This window comes from Xiphophorus hellerii, chromosome 8 (genome assembly GCF_003331165.1).
Source record: "Xiphophorus hellerii strain 12219 chromosome 8, Xiphophorus_hellerii-4.1, whole genome shotgun sequence".
NCBI lineage: Eukaryota > Metazoa > Chordata > Actinopteri > Cyprinodontiformes > Poeciliidae > Xiphophorus > Xiphophorus hellerii.
In genome coordinates, this window is record NC_045679.1 from 10,787,061 (window position 1) to 10,801,180 (window position 14,120).

General features: G+C 42.4%; 1 protein-coding gene across 2 annotated transcripts in view; it reads right to left on the minus strand.

Annotated features, from left to right (window-relative positions):
* plppr1 (phospholipid phosphatase related 1) overlaps positions 1 to 14,120 on the minus strand; it is an 86,890-nt gene that overhangs the window by 5,339 nt on the left and 67,431 nt on the right. For both annotated transcript variants that reach the window (XM_032569391.1, XM_032569390.1), the window contains exons 4-6: positions 12,045 to 12,177; positions 9,278 to 9,528; positions 3,702 to 3,878 (exon numbers count right to left, since the gene is read on the minus strand). In XM_032569391.1, coding sequence (XP_032425282.1) covers positions 3,702 to 3,878; positions 9,278 to 9,528; positions 12,045 to 12,177 — 561 coding nt within the window. The remainder of the gene's footprint in view (positions 1 to 3,701; positions 3,879 to 9,277; positions 9,529 to 12,044; positions 12,178 to 14,120) is intronic.

A 14,120-nucleotide genomic window follows, 5' to 3' on the forward strand; every position in this document is an offset into this window, starting at 1 on the left:
GATTTTCAATGAAAACTAATTAATCCAGTCAATGACAACAGCCCCCATTCACCGTGTAAGGAAAAGCTCTAGAGCTGAAAAGAAGTATATTTATGTTTGCAGAATATCTTAGACCCAAATTGATCTTGTTTCTTTTGAATACACCATGTTTAGAGGAAGACAGTTCTGCACATCACAGCCAAATTACCAAATTAACAGCAAAGTTAGGTGATGAAACTCAATATGCTGAAGAAACAATACATAGAAATATATTTAGACATCTTCCGTACAAATCTGTTACAAATTTTCAGGAAATTACAGATCCAAAAGAGAACCCCAAAAATGTCAAGATTTGAATATAGTTTGTGTGGAAGGATGGCGTTAAAATCCCACCTAAGCAAAGCATGTGAATACTTGTCTTGAACCTTTCACCGACTAAAATATGTTTTTATTAAGTATTGAATGTGCATATGCGTGTTCATTACTCCATGTGCCACTTTTTATAACACTTCATACTAAATTGTCTATGGAGTCATTTGTTTTTGATACCTGGTACTTATTTTTCCCTGCTATACATTTAAAACTCACTACGTTTCAACAGTATTAACTCACTCAATAGCGATGTTCAGAACACCAGCATTATTTCCTTTCTGTTCAGAAGAAAATTTGCTGTCAGCTTTATAATCTCAGCACTAAACCTTGAAACATCATAAAATGCATTGGCTGGAAATATCCTCTGCTTTCTCCTCAGTTCTTCTTCAACGGGAAGGCAGGCTGAGCATAGTACAGAGTAGATCACATAACACAAACACACAAGTAACTCAACAAAATGACACAATCTCTGCAATACAGCAAGCAAGCTGTGTGCATGAAAAGAAGAAGTAATAATAATAATAATAAAGGCAACCAAATTTCGGCCAAATGTCTCACTGGGGATGCTGCTGACATACAAATCACAGATGGTAGAATAACAACAAGCATCAGGAGTTGAGATTTAGAAAAGACTTGGATACAGATCACTTAAAATGTCGTGAACATGGCAGTGAGCCAATATTTGCTTTTGGATTTCAACGTGCAACAAAAACATCAAGGGTATGAATGCAATGAAATGCTTTATAGCATTGTATCTCCTATAACATATTGGCTGTTAGGATACAGAAAAACATTTTCAAATAATTGCACATTTTAATACTTTAAAAAAAAAACTGGTAAAAGGGTAGATGATTTAGACTCTTTCCTAAATTTAGTTTGCATAAGTCTTCAAGACTGACATGTACATATTGGGTAAAGTCAGCATCAACATTATTGTTTCTGAAAAAGAAAATAATGTTATTTTAACTCACTTTGTTCATAAGAAAAAAATATATCTCAAAAGTCAGGAAAATACAAGCAAATTACATATTTTTATATAATATATTAAACATGCTGGTTAATAGCTTTTAAAAAGAGTGGAAGAACAGTTGAAGTGTCTTACTATTTATGTGCAATATATTTTGGATTTTTTTCTTCACAAACTGATTGTAACATTCTAGACATACTTATTAGAAATACTTACTAAAAACTAAAAAGCGTAGTAACATGTGAATGTATGTACGTATGATAAAAACAGGAAAGTTGAACCGGTGTGAACATTCTGGTAATTCTAAACATGTTGCAGTATTGGAACAAAAACACATTGTAATACAAAAGATAATAATAATAACCAGGGGAAGACAAAATTATCCAGTTATTTGTTAAAAGTTTCACAATTAACTTTAACAGTTCTTACTTGAACAGTGGAGACTCATGTTGTTTTATTGGTAGTAAAAAATACATATTCAAAAGGAGTTGGCCAGAAAGTAGCTTCAACTTTTTTCTTTCATTTCAAGTCATAGAATTTTCCAAGCCAACAGGATTTTCACAGCTAAAAAGCAAAAGCTATGACATGATTATTCATAAAAAAACAAATGATAATTTCTCTGGACTGTTCCTGAGGTGCCTGAACTTTATTTTCAATACATTCTCGTTGCCACATCCAGTCTGTAATGCTGAAAGAGATTGCTTTGAATGCATTGTTGTGGTTTTCTTCTCTTGAATGTCCCCGCGAACCGGAGTTGTTCTTTAAAGTCAGAGTAAATTAGTACCTTCAGCATTGAAACTCCCTGGACAAAAATAGATTGAAAGGTGCTGAGCAGCAGTACAATTACACCATCTATAGTTTCTCTCTGAACTCGTGGCATGCGGGCTGTAAATTCAGCTAAATTACCAACCAGGCCAAGCAGAGCACCTAAATTAATCCCACATTTCCTCTTCAGAGTCTTCCTCGGTGTCCTTGCCTGCTTCTCACACCTCTTCCTGCTCTGACCCCCCTCAGGGCCAAGCGGAACCTACAAGTAATGAGGCTTCTGAGGCTGTTGCTGGATCCATTTACCTTGCTTCCTCTATAGGGAGTTGTCTACCTCAACTGCCCCCTACCTCCCTTAAAAAAAAAAAATCTTAAAGGTTTCAGAAGTAATTACTCCCAAGCAATTTAAACTTTAAGCAGAAAACCTGCACTTGACTAAGTCAATCTGATTTCAGGTGGAAGCTAAGCTGCTTGACAGCACATCACCTTAAACACAGCTGTTAATTAAACCTGATATTTACCTCAACTTTCCCCCTTTCCTTGTCCTGAATTTCTTCCTCAGTATGCTCTTTAGAAATAAGAGCAACTGCTGATCTCAGTGGAAATGCAGGTGCAACATCAGGACTTTTTCTTTCTTTTACTCTTTCAATCAACTAATGGATACTTAGCAAGAACCTTCTGTCCAACCTTAGCTGTATCTGGACCCTCTCGGAGCACAGGTTAAAGCTTACCCTCCTGATAAATCATCTTTATTTCTCTTGTCACTAAAATCAATAAAAAATGGCTAAACAAGCTGCAGTGGAAAGAAAGTGATGACAAATTTTCAGAATTAATGGATTTGTAGTGCTAAACGAAGCAGCCTATGACTAATCATCAAGTGAGATTAAGCCTGAATTCAGCAGCACTTCGACTGCAGCCCGTGTGCGTTCCAAACTCTGATCATAACATATGCTTTAAAAAAAAAAAAGATGTGGCCAGGATCCAGCTCTGGAAATCTTTTTTTTTTCCACTTTCCTTTAACTGATTAAACTACAAATGCCAGTAGATTTTACCTAATTTTGGCAGTTTAGGTAAACTGCCAAGATTTACCAAAACTATCAGGAGTTTTGGTGATACGCCAAGCAAAACATGCTTATAAAGTGGGGGATGAAAATGTTACCTGGTTTTGACAACTGTTTAAGACTAAAGATTTGGATATTGCATCATTTGTAATCACCAAATGATAATTATTGTTGTGACTTTAAATTGATTTTGTGAGGCTACAATACCAGCAAAGCTGGTCAGAGTTGGTAAGAAATTAGGTGCAGTCAAATTTAAAGTAGTACTTGAGGAAAACCTTATAAACAATCCAAGATAAAATGATTTGACCCTGAGGGGAAGGTTAGCCAACGATTCAATCCGACTGCATTTGGGGTATTTTTCACAGAAGAAAGGACAAAATTTCTGTTTCTAGATCTGCAAGCTAAAAGACATAGCTGAAAAATATGTTTTGCTGTAATGGCAATGGCAGGATATGTCTTCCTAATTTTTATTTTTAAAACATTTTCTGCGAAAATGCGTTTGGGTTGTAAAAACATTTGGAATTACCTGCAGCTGATGTTTTTTTTTTAGCCCTTACCAGAAACAGTGCGATGGCTGATCCCAGTATAAATCCAGCCACGACATCAGAGCAGTGGTTTCGATACTCAGACACTCGATTGAGGCCGGTGAGAAAAGCCGAACAAAGTGTGCCCAGACAGAGCACAGGTTTGGCCAGACGGCTGGACTTGGTCTTGATTGTGCTGGTGATGTACATCTAGAGACGAAGAGGAGGGAGAAATAAATTAGGAACAAGGGAGAGGATTCAAAGATTATGAACTTGTCTTTGTTCCAAATGAACGCTGAAAGTCCATGCTCCTCTGCTGAGGCAGATCTATAAAGTTAGAAAGACGTTCCCACAGAAGGGCCGTCAAACATTTTACCAATTCAAGACAGACAAAACAAAGCTGTGAAGGGAAGATGTGAAGCCTTGCATCAGATGAATTAAACTGTTTCAAAACAGAGAGCTTTTGTTAAACTGAGAGTAAGATTACAAGATTGGACTAAAAAGGTAGTTTTCAGTGAATGAACTAATGGTACAAATGAGTCAATGATCTCAGCTCAGAAAAGCAAGACAATGTTTTAGAAGTAAACTCATTTCAAAGCAAAAATATTTCAAAAGTTTTTATTCAGTTGATCAAAACAACGACTAATAGGCCGTATACCAAATAAGGAGACACATTATGCTAGAATGCACTTGTTGCGCTCCTCCATGGGCTGCCACCTTATCGTGGTGGAGGGGTTTGAGTGTCCCAATGATCCTAGGAGCTATGCTGTCTGGGGCTTCATGCCCCTGGTAGGGTCACCCAAGGCAGACAGGTCCTAGGTGAGGGACCAGACAAAGAGCAGCCCAAAGACCCCAATGATGAAGGAAAACTTTGGACTTGGTGTTCCCTCGCCCGGACGCGGGTCACCGGGGCCCCACTCTGGAGCCAGGCCTGGAGGGGGGGCACGATGGCGAGCGTCTGGTGGCCGGGCTTTTACCCATGGAGCCCGGCCGGGCTCAGCCCGAAGAGGAAACATGGGCCCCCCCTCCCATGGGCCCACCACCCGTGGGAGGGGCCAAAGGGGTCGGGTGCAGTGTGGGATGGGTGGCAGCAGAGGGAGGGGACCCTGGCGGTCCGATCCTCGGTTGCAGAAACTGGCTCTTGGGACGTGGAATGTCACCTCTCTGGTGGGGAAGGAGCCGGAGCTAGTGCGTGAGGTCGAGAGGTTCCGGCTAGAAATAGTCGGTCTCACCTCGACGCACGGCTCTGGTTCTGGAACCAGTCTCCTTGAGAGGGGCTGGACATACTTCCACTCTGGAGTTGCCCAAGGTGAGAGGCGTCGGGCAGGAGTGGGCATACTTGTTGCTCCCCATCTCGGCGCCTGTACGTTGGGGTTTACCCCGGTGAACGAGAGGGTAGCATCCCTCCGCCTACGGGTGGGGGGACGGGTTCTGACTGTCGTTTGTGCTTACGGGCCGAACGACAGTTCAGATTACCCACCCTTTTTGGAGTCCTTAGAGGGGGTACTGGAGAGTGCTCCTCCTGGGGACTCCCTTGTTCTGCTGGGGGACTTCAACGCTCACGTGGGCAATGACAGTGAGACCTGGAGGGGCGTGGTTGGGAGGAACGGCCCGCCCGACCTGAACTCGAGCGGTGTTCTGTTGCTGGACTTCTGTGCTCGCCATGGATTGTCCATAACGAACACCATGTTCAAGCATAAGGGTGTCCATATGTGCACTTGGCACCAGGACACCCTAGGCCGCAGTTCGATGATCGACTTTGTCATCGTTTCATCGGATCTGCGGCCGTATGTCTTGGACACTCGGGTGAAGAGAGGTGCGGAGCTGTCCACTGACCACTACCTGGTGGTGAGTTGGCTCCGGTGGTGGGGGCGAAAGCCGGTCAGACCTGGCAGGCCCAAACGTGTTGTGAGGGTCTGCTGGGAACGTCTGGCGGAATCCCCTGTGAGACGGAGCTTTAACTCCCATCTCCGGCAAAACTTCGAACACGTCCCGGGGGAGGTGGGGGACATGGAGTCTGAGTGGACCGTGTTCCGTGCCTCCATTGTCGAGGCGGCCGATCGGAGCTGTGGCCGCAAGGTTGTCGGTGCCTGTCGCGGCGGCAACCCTCGAACCCGCTGGTGGACACCTTCGGTGAGGGATGCCGTCAGGCTGAAGAAGGAGTCCTATCGGGCCTTTTTGGCCTGTGGGACTCCGGAAGCAGCTGATGGGTACCGGCGGGCGAAGCGGCATGCGGCTCGGGCGGTTGCTGAGGCAAAAACCCGGGCGTGGGAGGAGTTTGGAGAGGCCATGGAGAAAGACTTCCGTACGGCTTCGAGGCGATTCTGGTCCACCATCCGGCGTCTCAGGGGGGGGAAGCGGTGCAGCACCAACACTGTTTATAGTGGGGATGGTGTGCTGCTGACCTCTACTCGGGACGTTGTGGGCCGGTGGGCAGAGTACTTCGAAGACCTCCTCAATCCCACCAACATGCCTTCCACTGAGGAAGCGGAGCCTGGGGACTCTGGGTTGGGCTCTCCAATCTCTGGGGACGAGGTCGCCGAGGTGGTTAAAAAGCTCCTCGGTGGCAGGGCCCCGGGGGTGGATGAGATCCGCCCGGAGTTCCTTAAAGCTCTGGATGTTGTAGGGTTGTGTTGGTTGACGCGACTCTGCAATGTCGCATGGACATCGGGGGCAGTTCCCCTGGATTGGCAGACTGGGGTGGTGGTCCCCCTGTTCAAAAAGGGGGACCGGAGGGTGTGCTCCAATTATAGAGGGGTCACACTCTTAAGCCTCCCTGGCAAGGTCTATTCAGGGGTCCTGGAGAGGAGGGTCCGTCGGATAGTCGAACCTCGGATTCAGGAAGAGCAGTGTGGTTTTCGTCCTGGTCGTGGAACGCTGGACCAGCTCTACACCCTCGGCAGGGTCCTGGAGGGTGCATGGGAGTTCGCCCAACCAGTCTACATGTGTTTTGTGGACCTGGAGAAGGCGTTCGACCGTGTCCCTCGGGGAGCCCTGTGGGGGGTTCTCCGGGAGTATGGGGTACCGGGCCCTTTGATACGGGCTGTCAGGTCCCTGTATGACCGGTGTCAGAGTCTGGTCCGCATTGCCGGCAGTAAGTCGGGCTCGTTTCCGGTGAGAGTTGGACTCCGCCAGGGCTGCCCTTTGTCACCGATTCTGTTCATCACTTTCATGGACAGAATTTCTAGGCGCAGCCAAGGTGTTGAGGGGATCCGATTTGGTGGCCTTAGGATCTCATCTCTGCTTTTTGCAGACGATGTGGTCCTTTTGGCTTCATCAGATCGTGATCTGCAGCTCTTGCTGGAGCGGTTCGCAGCCGAGTGTGACGCGGCCGGGATGAGGATCAGTGCCTCCAAATCCGAGGCCATGGTCTTGAGCCGGAAAAGGGTAGAGTGCCTTCTCCGGGTCAGGGGGGGTGTCCTGCCCCAAGTGGAGGAGTTTAAGTATCTCGGGATCTTGTTCACGAATGGGGGAAGAAGGGAGCGGGAGATCGACAGGCGGATTGGCGCAGCGTCTGCTGTCAAGCGGGCGCTGTACCGGTCCGTCGTGGTGAAGAGAGAGCTGAGCCAAAAAGCGAAGCTCTCGATTTACCGGTCGATCTACGTTCCCACCCTCATCTATGGTCATGAGCTTTGGGTCATGACCGAAAGAACGAGATCGCGGATACAAGCGGCCGAAATGGGTTTTCTCCGTAGGGTGGCTGGGCTCTCCCTTAGAGATAGGGTGAGAAGCTCAGTCATCCGGGAGGGACTCAGAGTAGAGCCGCTGCTCCTTCACATCGAGAGGAGCCAGTTGAGGTGGCTCGGGCATCTGGTCAGGATGCCTCCTAGACGCCTCCCTGGTGAGGTGTTCCGGGCACGTCCCACCGGGAGGAGGCCCCGGGGAAGACCCAGGACACGCTGGAGGGACTATGTCTCTCGGCTGGCCTGGGAACGCCTCGGGATTCCCCCGGAGGAGCTAGAAGAAGTGGCTGGGGAGAGGGAAGTCTGGGCCTCCCTTCTGAAGCTGCTACCCCCGCGACCCGACCTCGGATAAGCGGAAGAAGATGGATGGATGGATGGCACTTGTTGCGCACTGATAGCATTAATTCTGTGTCTAAAACTAAACGCTGTCTTACACATCATGCCGGTCCTTTTTACCAGTCATGTTTGTATTGCTTTGGTGTGGAGCGCTCAATTACTTTACTTGTTTCTTGCAAAAATTGTGTATGCGTGTGTGGGTGTGTGTGAAGTTTTCTGGATCAAAGTAGTGATCACCTGTTACAGATTAAGTTTTTATCTGGTTTAGAAACCAGAGACTTGAATGACTATTTTTTGGGGTAAAACCGCCTGGCAGCAAGTTAATTTTTGTATAAAACATGTACATCATACAAAGATGACTTAAAGTTCAGCTCTTGATTTAGAATTCCTTTCAACTAACTCATACCAAAATGTGTATTAAGCTTAATGAAGCCAGGTTCAGATGTTTTTAATTACATTCAATAAGAAGTAAGCTAATTACATGAACTTATTGCTTTTTAATGGGTTGTGCTAGTGATGATTTACTGTTTGTTACATTTAAATATTAATTAAGATGCTTTGATTTAAAACATCAGAAATGTGTCTCAAACTAGTAAAAATCTGAGGTTCAGTCAATGTTTGCTTTATACCAGTGCCATGCTGAGAATCCATGTATACATCCACATGGAGAAATACCCACAGTGTGCTCCTTAGCAAGTCTGTGATTTTACTTTATGTTGATGGTAGTGTGTTTATCTTTACAGAGAATAGCTAAGCATTTGTTTCCAAATTAAACTTTCCAGAACCAAGGTATTGAAAACTTTAAGACCAGACAAATAACAAAAAGGCAGTTTATGAAAGAAGTGTGTTTACATTACAGCTGCAAAAAAATGGAGATTGATTTTGTTTTGTTGCCTGCTCACCGGAGACTCAAACGAGAGCCGTGTTGAAGAGACCTGAAAGCAGCATGCTGATATTAACTCCAGTCAGTAACAATTACGATGACTAAAACTGGAGTGCTCATCTTGCAATGCTGTTGAAAATTAGACTGGCTTAGATTCACAAACCATTCGTTTTGAGCATCCAACCCATTTCTTATGCTAGTAAACCAATTTAATGACAGATTTGCCCGTTGCTGGTAATTTTGGACTTTTGACCTCAACTAGAATTAGATTTGGACCTTAGACCATGAAGTTAGAAAACATCTCTTCTATTTACTTATAGTAAAGTTTGCTGCTGTGTTTTGTCACTTTGAACCTTTTGGCTTTTCTTCCTCTATAATCAAGGTCTTATCTATTGTCTGGATCTTGATTTTTAGCTATGCCAAATCTCCTACTAAGCAAGCACTATCCAATGTTTTCTATTATTATATATATATATATATAAAGGAACACTCAATGATGAGAAAAAACTCCTTGTTGTATCTCTATAGGTTTGTTAAACGCACACAAATTAAACTTGTAGCAGAAAAGATGCTCACCTTAGTTTTCAACAACAACAACAGAATGTTTGGATTAAATACAGGTGAAATAAGCATAAGCTGAAGCGCAGCTGCTGCTGACTCAAAAGGTCCCACAGAGTAAACCACAGGGTCAGACGCATCCTACTTACCGTCAGGTACACAGCAGAGTAAACACTCAGTGAAGCATCCTTGGATGGGAACGACCGGCGTGCATTCTCCACAACAATGGGATTCCCAGTGCAAATGTTTCCGTTGACAATAAACTGGTGATTGAACCGACACTCTGTGCCGGTGTAATTGGGCTTGCAGACAGACAGGAAGTAGGGCGAGAGGCCTCCTGTCACTACCTGGCCGGCATTGACGAAGATGTCTGTGGCAAACAGGCCGAATGCAAACACACCTGGGAGACGGGAGCAGATATGAGTGAGTAAAAACTCACAGAACTAAAGCAAACTTTAGCAGCATTTGCATCAGTTTTGTTTTGAGTTAATTTGGGTTCCAATCATCCAAACCACAGAGCCACCAGATGAGCTCCAAATGCACACCAGGTTTCTGTAAAACATTATTATTATTAGCATTTTTCACATTTACACTTCATGCTTTTCTACACCTAAATATGATGAATCTTTAGCCTTTTTAGCCAAAAGTTTGCACTAAATTTCATTTCAGATATGTCTACAGTAGTAGGGACGAACAGAACTTTTAGGTAATGGGATAGGTAATAGTAAAGTCTGTAAATATTCAAATTTTCATATAGTTTTAACAGTTTTAATGTCTTTTCTATGTCTATTCATGCCTGGGAAAAGTTTAATTCAATTCTGTAATTTTCCAGACTGTTTGGGAACCCTGTGTAACCTAAGTGAGACGATTTTTTGCTAACACACACTCTCCACTCACACTAATCTATTTGGCAAGGAAGCCTCAGAATGCACAGAGATTAGCTCAACTAAGACTGTATGCACAGGCTTACTTCTCTTAAAAATCGGTGCGACTACGTATCAGCGGGGAGCTTTTTCATTGAGAACTTGGATTATGTAGGTAATCGCTCCACTGAATACGCCGCAGTGTTTCCTGAATGAAGAAACACTGAAGCAGACCAGTGAATGCAAATACTCATTCTCCTGGTTAACAGGTGCAATATGGAGGTGATCAAACAGAGACGGGGCATTTATTTTAATCTAGCTATCAGCATTTACAAATGCATCATAAAAAAAAAGAGAAAAGAAATATGGTCTATTAGCAAAAAGGAAAAGTGAGAATGGAGCAGAGAAGAAAACAGAGACAGAAGGGGGAAAAAAAAAATCAGGATTTAATATGAATGATTGCACTGACACTTTCAGCCCACCAACCCTGACCAGTGTCTGTGTCTGCCTTCCGTTTGCTGTGAAATATGGCTGCTGATTATCTAGCCTGCTTAGCCATGAAATTACTGTCCTTTGTATTGTCATCCAGGCTTTGGGTGTAGGGTGGTTGCTCAGCGCATGTGTATGAGTGTGTGAAGGGGTGTCTGCGAGGGGAACGGGGACTGTGTGAAGGGCATCGGGGGAAACAGAGAAGGGAGATTAGCGGGAGAGGGGAGCACATGGGAGGGGAAGAGAATAGGAGCCGAAAAGCCTCAGTGAGCCTTTAAATCGGAGAAATTACTCAATAAAAAAGATGGAAGTATAACTTAAGTGACCTGTCTGAAGAGTATTTCAGGACTGGTTAGCTAATTGAAGGGGTGTTATTTAAAGGGCGAGAAATATGGTTTGAAAAGTACAAGGAAAATCCAAAAGATCTTCAATCACTTGGCAGAGTTTTGCTAAATCTTTGAGCGGAAATAAAGAAAATGGAACAGTGGAGGTAGATTAATTTATTGAAACTAATTACCATTAAAAATGTAGAAAGCAGTTCAAAGCTAGATAATTGTGTACACGTTAGCCGCAACTATTTAGATAATAATAACAAGTATTTCTCATAATTAGTTTTTTTTTTTAAATACTGACAATATTTGAACTAGTATTTACTTTTCTGCAGCTACATATAGGGAAAAGTATTTTAATGAAAATATAACTGGACAGCATTTTAATTAGGCAATTTGATTTGGAATTGCAACTCGTCCAGAAAGATGCTTCAGATTTTTATTTCTATTATTGCGAAAAAAATACCCCAAATTCCTTTTTTATTTTTCTCGTCATATCCATGTTATAGCCTACCAAATCATGGGAGAGAGTGCTGATGTTGCAAGTTGTCCAATAGACAGAAGGCGGTATCCAAACATGTCAATGGAAAGTTAAGTTTGAGGAAAAACTGTGGTAGAAAAAGTTGCACAAGTAACAGGGATAACTTTAGCTAGGAGAATTGCTGGGGGAGATTAACGAGGCGTGGACTCTAAACTCAACAACTCAAACCCACCGAAGCAGTGGCACAGGCTGGTCACCTCCCTTCAACGCCACATTGATCCAATCAATTCATGGAAAAGAACTGTAAAGTATATTGAGCATATATGTTACATGGGCAGATCTTATACCTTGGTAAGGTGAGGTTTTGCTATGTGTAATTTATTTTATTTTTTAATATAAGTATTTGAGTAAAAAAGAAATAAGAAATTAAAGCCCGTAGCCTTGAAGTAAATCAAGTTTTTATCCATAATTACTTTCTTCACTATAACCTGACACTCGTTTCAGGTAAATAAAATATTCCCTTTAAAAGCTGAACACTTTTAAGACAAGGTTAAGGGTTTTGCATGGAACTGTTCATTATTGTACTTCTTAACTGACCCTTTTCCAACTCTGATCCATCTCAACTACAATGATTTACTTCCAAACTGAATGTATTTGTACAAGTAAGGTTTGCTGAACAAGAACATGTGCAGATGCCGTCCACTAACCCTCGATACGAATGGACTCAGACAACGAGACGTGCCGATGCTCTTACCTATAAAGCGTATGATGCGGCGAATGAGCGGGTTGAGGTAACAACAGTCTCCTGTGACTATCGTTTTCTCCTGGGCAAGGAGAGCTTCCCTTGTTGATTTCATCACGTACATGGACACTTCCCCGATGAAGATCTACATGAGTTTAGAAAATAGCCAAATGAAAGAAATAGAGAATCAGAGGTCAAGAGGCAAACAGAAAGGGACACAAACAAGGCAAAACAAAGAGCAAAACTCTTGGAATACTATGAAAAATCATCAGGACATTTTGTCCCGGCTTGGCCTGTTTTCATAAACGAGTGTGTTCCAATGCAGCCTTTCTTCAGGTCCATTATGGAATGGACATTACATCAGGTCTAATGGAGAAACTGCTGCTGGACACACAAAATGGAACTTGCTGAATGCCGCCTTGGGTGGTGCACGCTGTTACAGAATATATGTGTGTTTTAAAAGGAGGTTGTGGATGCAGTTATTACATATTAGCACAAAATTTGTAGCCTTTCTATTTTATTTGTTTGTCTTCTAAAAGAGTTTGTTTGGCGCCGCAGAACACTTTCATTTTTCCCCCGCCCCTTTCTGTCTTGTGACTGTTTTCTTCCATCTGCAAGAAAGAAACGATGTGTGAATGCTGGTAAAAATAAATCAAAACATCCCCAAAAATTGAGAGTGTTTTGGAAAAGTATTCACATCCCTTGGACTTTTTACATGTCAATGCCATGCAAAAGAAAACTTCAATGGATTTTATTAGACAGGTCAACACAAAGTAATGGAATACTGGAAAATAGAAGGAAAATTAAATATGGTTTTCAAGATCTTTAATAAATAAAATGGTGCAAGTATGAACTGCATTTTTGTTTAGTCCCTCTCATTGTCCAGGCTTTTTAGAACCACAGTTTGCTTTTATTACAGCTTCAATTCTTATGAGTTATTTTGTACGTTTGGAAACACAGAAACTGAACATTTTGCTCGTCCTGCAAAATATCTCATAGCTTATTTCTGGACAGAGTGTGTTTGTGAACAGCAGGTTTTTTATCTTACCAAAGTTTCTCAATTGGATTTAGGTTTTCACACAACCATTCCACTGGTTTATACCAACTCCTTATTATAAAATATAATAATACAGCACAACATATAATACAATCCAGTGAAATCTGTGGTTGCAATATAGTAAAATATGGAAAAGTTTAAAAGAAATACTTCTTGCAAATTGTACATAAAACCATTGCCAAGCCTACATGAAGCAGTCATGTTAGAAATCATAACTCAAAAAAACCCCCAAAAAAACTGATTACATTTATGATTCTGCGTCGGTTGAGAATTAACAAAAAACACCAACAACAACTTTAGTGGAATCGTCCTCTAAGCATTTTAGTACTTCATACTTGGCACATGAGTTTATTTCCAGCTGGTGGCGTTAACATTTCCAAACAGCCACATCTTGCCTTAAAGTATCTGTATCACTGGAGTCTGCTTCCCTACTGTAAAGGTTAGGTACTACTGCATGACTGCATTGTTACATGTAATGTTAACTCCCCTTTCCTTTCTAGAAATGTCATGGAAACTGACTGAAAACGACCATCGGCATGAATTGTTTCAGACGCCAAGGAACAACTTGGAGTTCAACTGACACAATGATGTTTGAGCAGAAAATGAAAAGGTTAAACAGTATCTTTGTAGTAAAAAGAAAATAAAAAATACAGAATTTTAGTGTGCAGTATTTTAAGGCTGTGAAACATTTAATTCGATAAAATTTCTATGCTGAATTCAGTTTCTATCTAGTTTGTCCATTTCCTGTGCAGAACTGTTGCCTTCAGCCCATCGAAGACAAGACGGTTTTACTCATCGCCAGTTTCAACTATGGCATTTCAAATTCAGCACCAATGCTTAAAAGAGCCTGTGGTTAATTCTTCAGTTTCCAGGATTGTGATAAGTTGTGTATCCATTCTTTAGATACATCTCTAGGGTTAATGAGTAATAGTCCAAAATAATGTGTATGTATTTCTGACATATAGACATTAAATATATGCTACAAAATATGTAAAGCTGAATTTATCATAGAAAAACAACATGTGAAATGA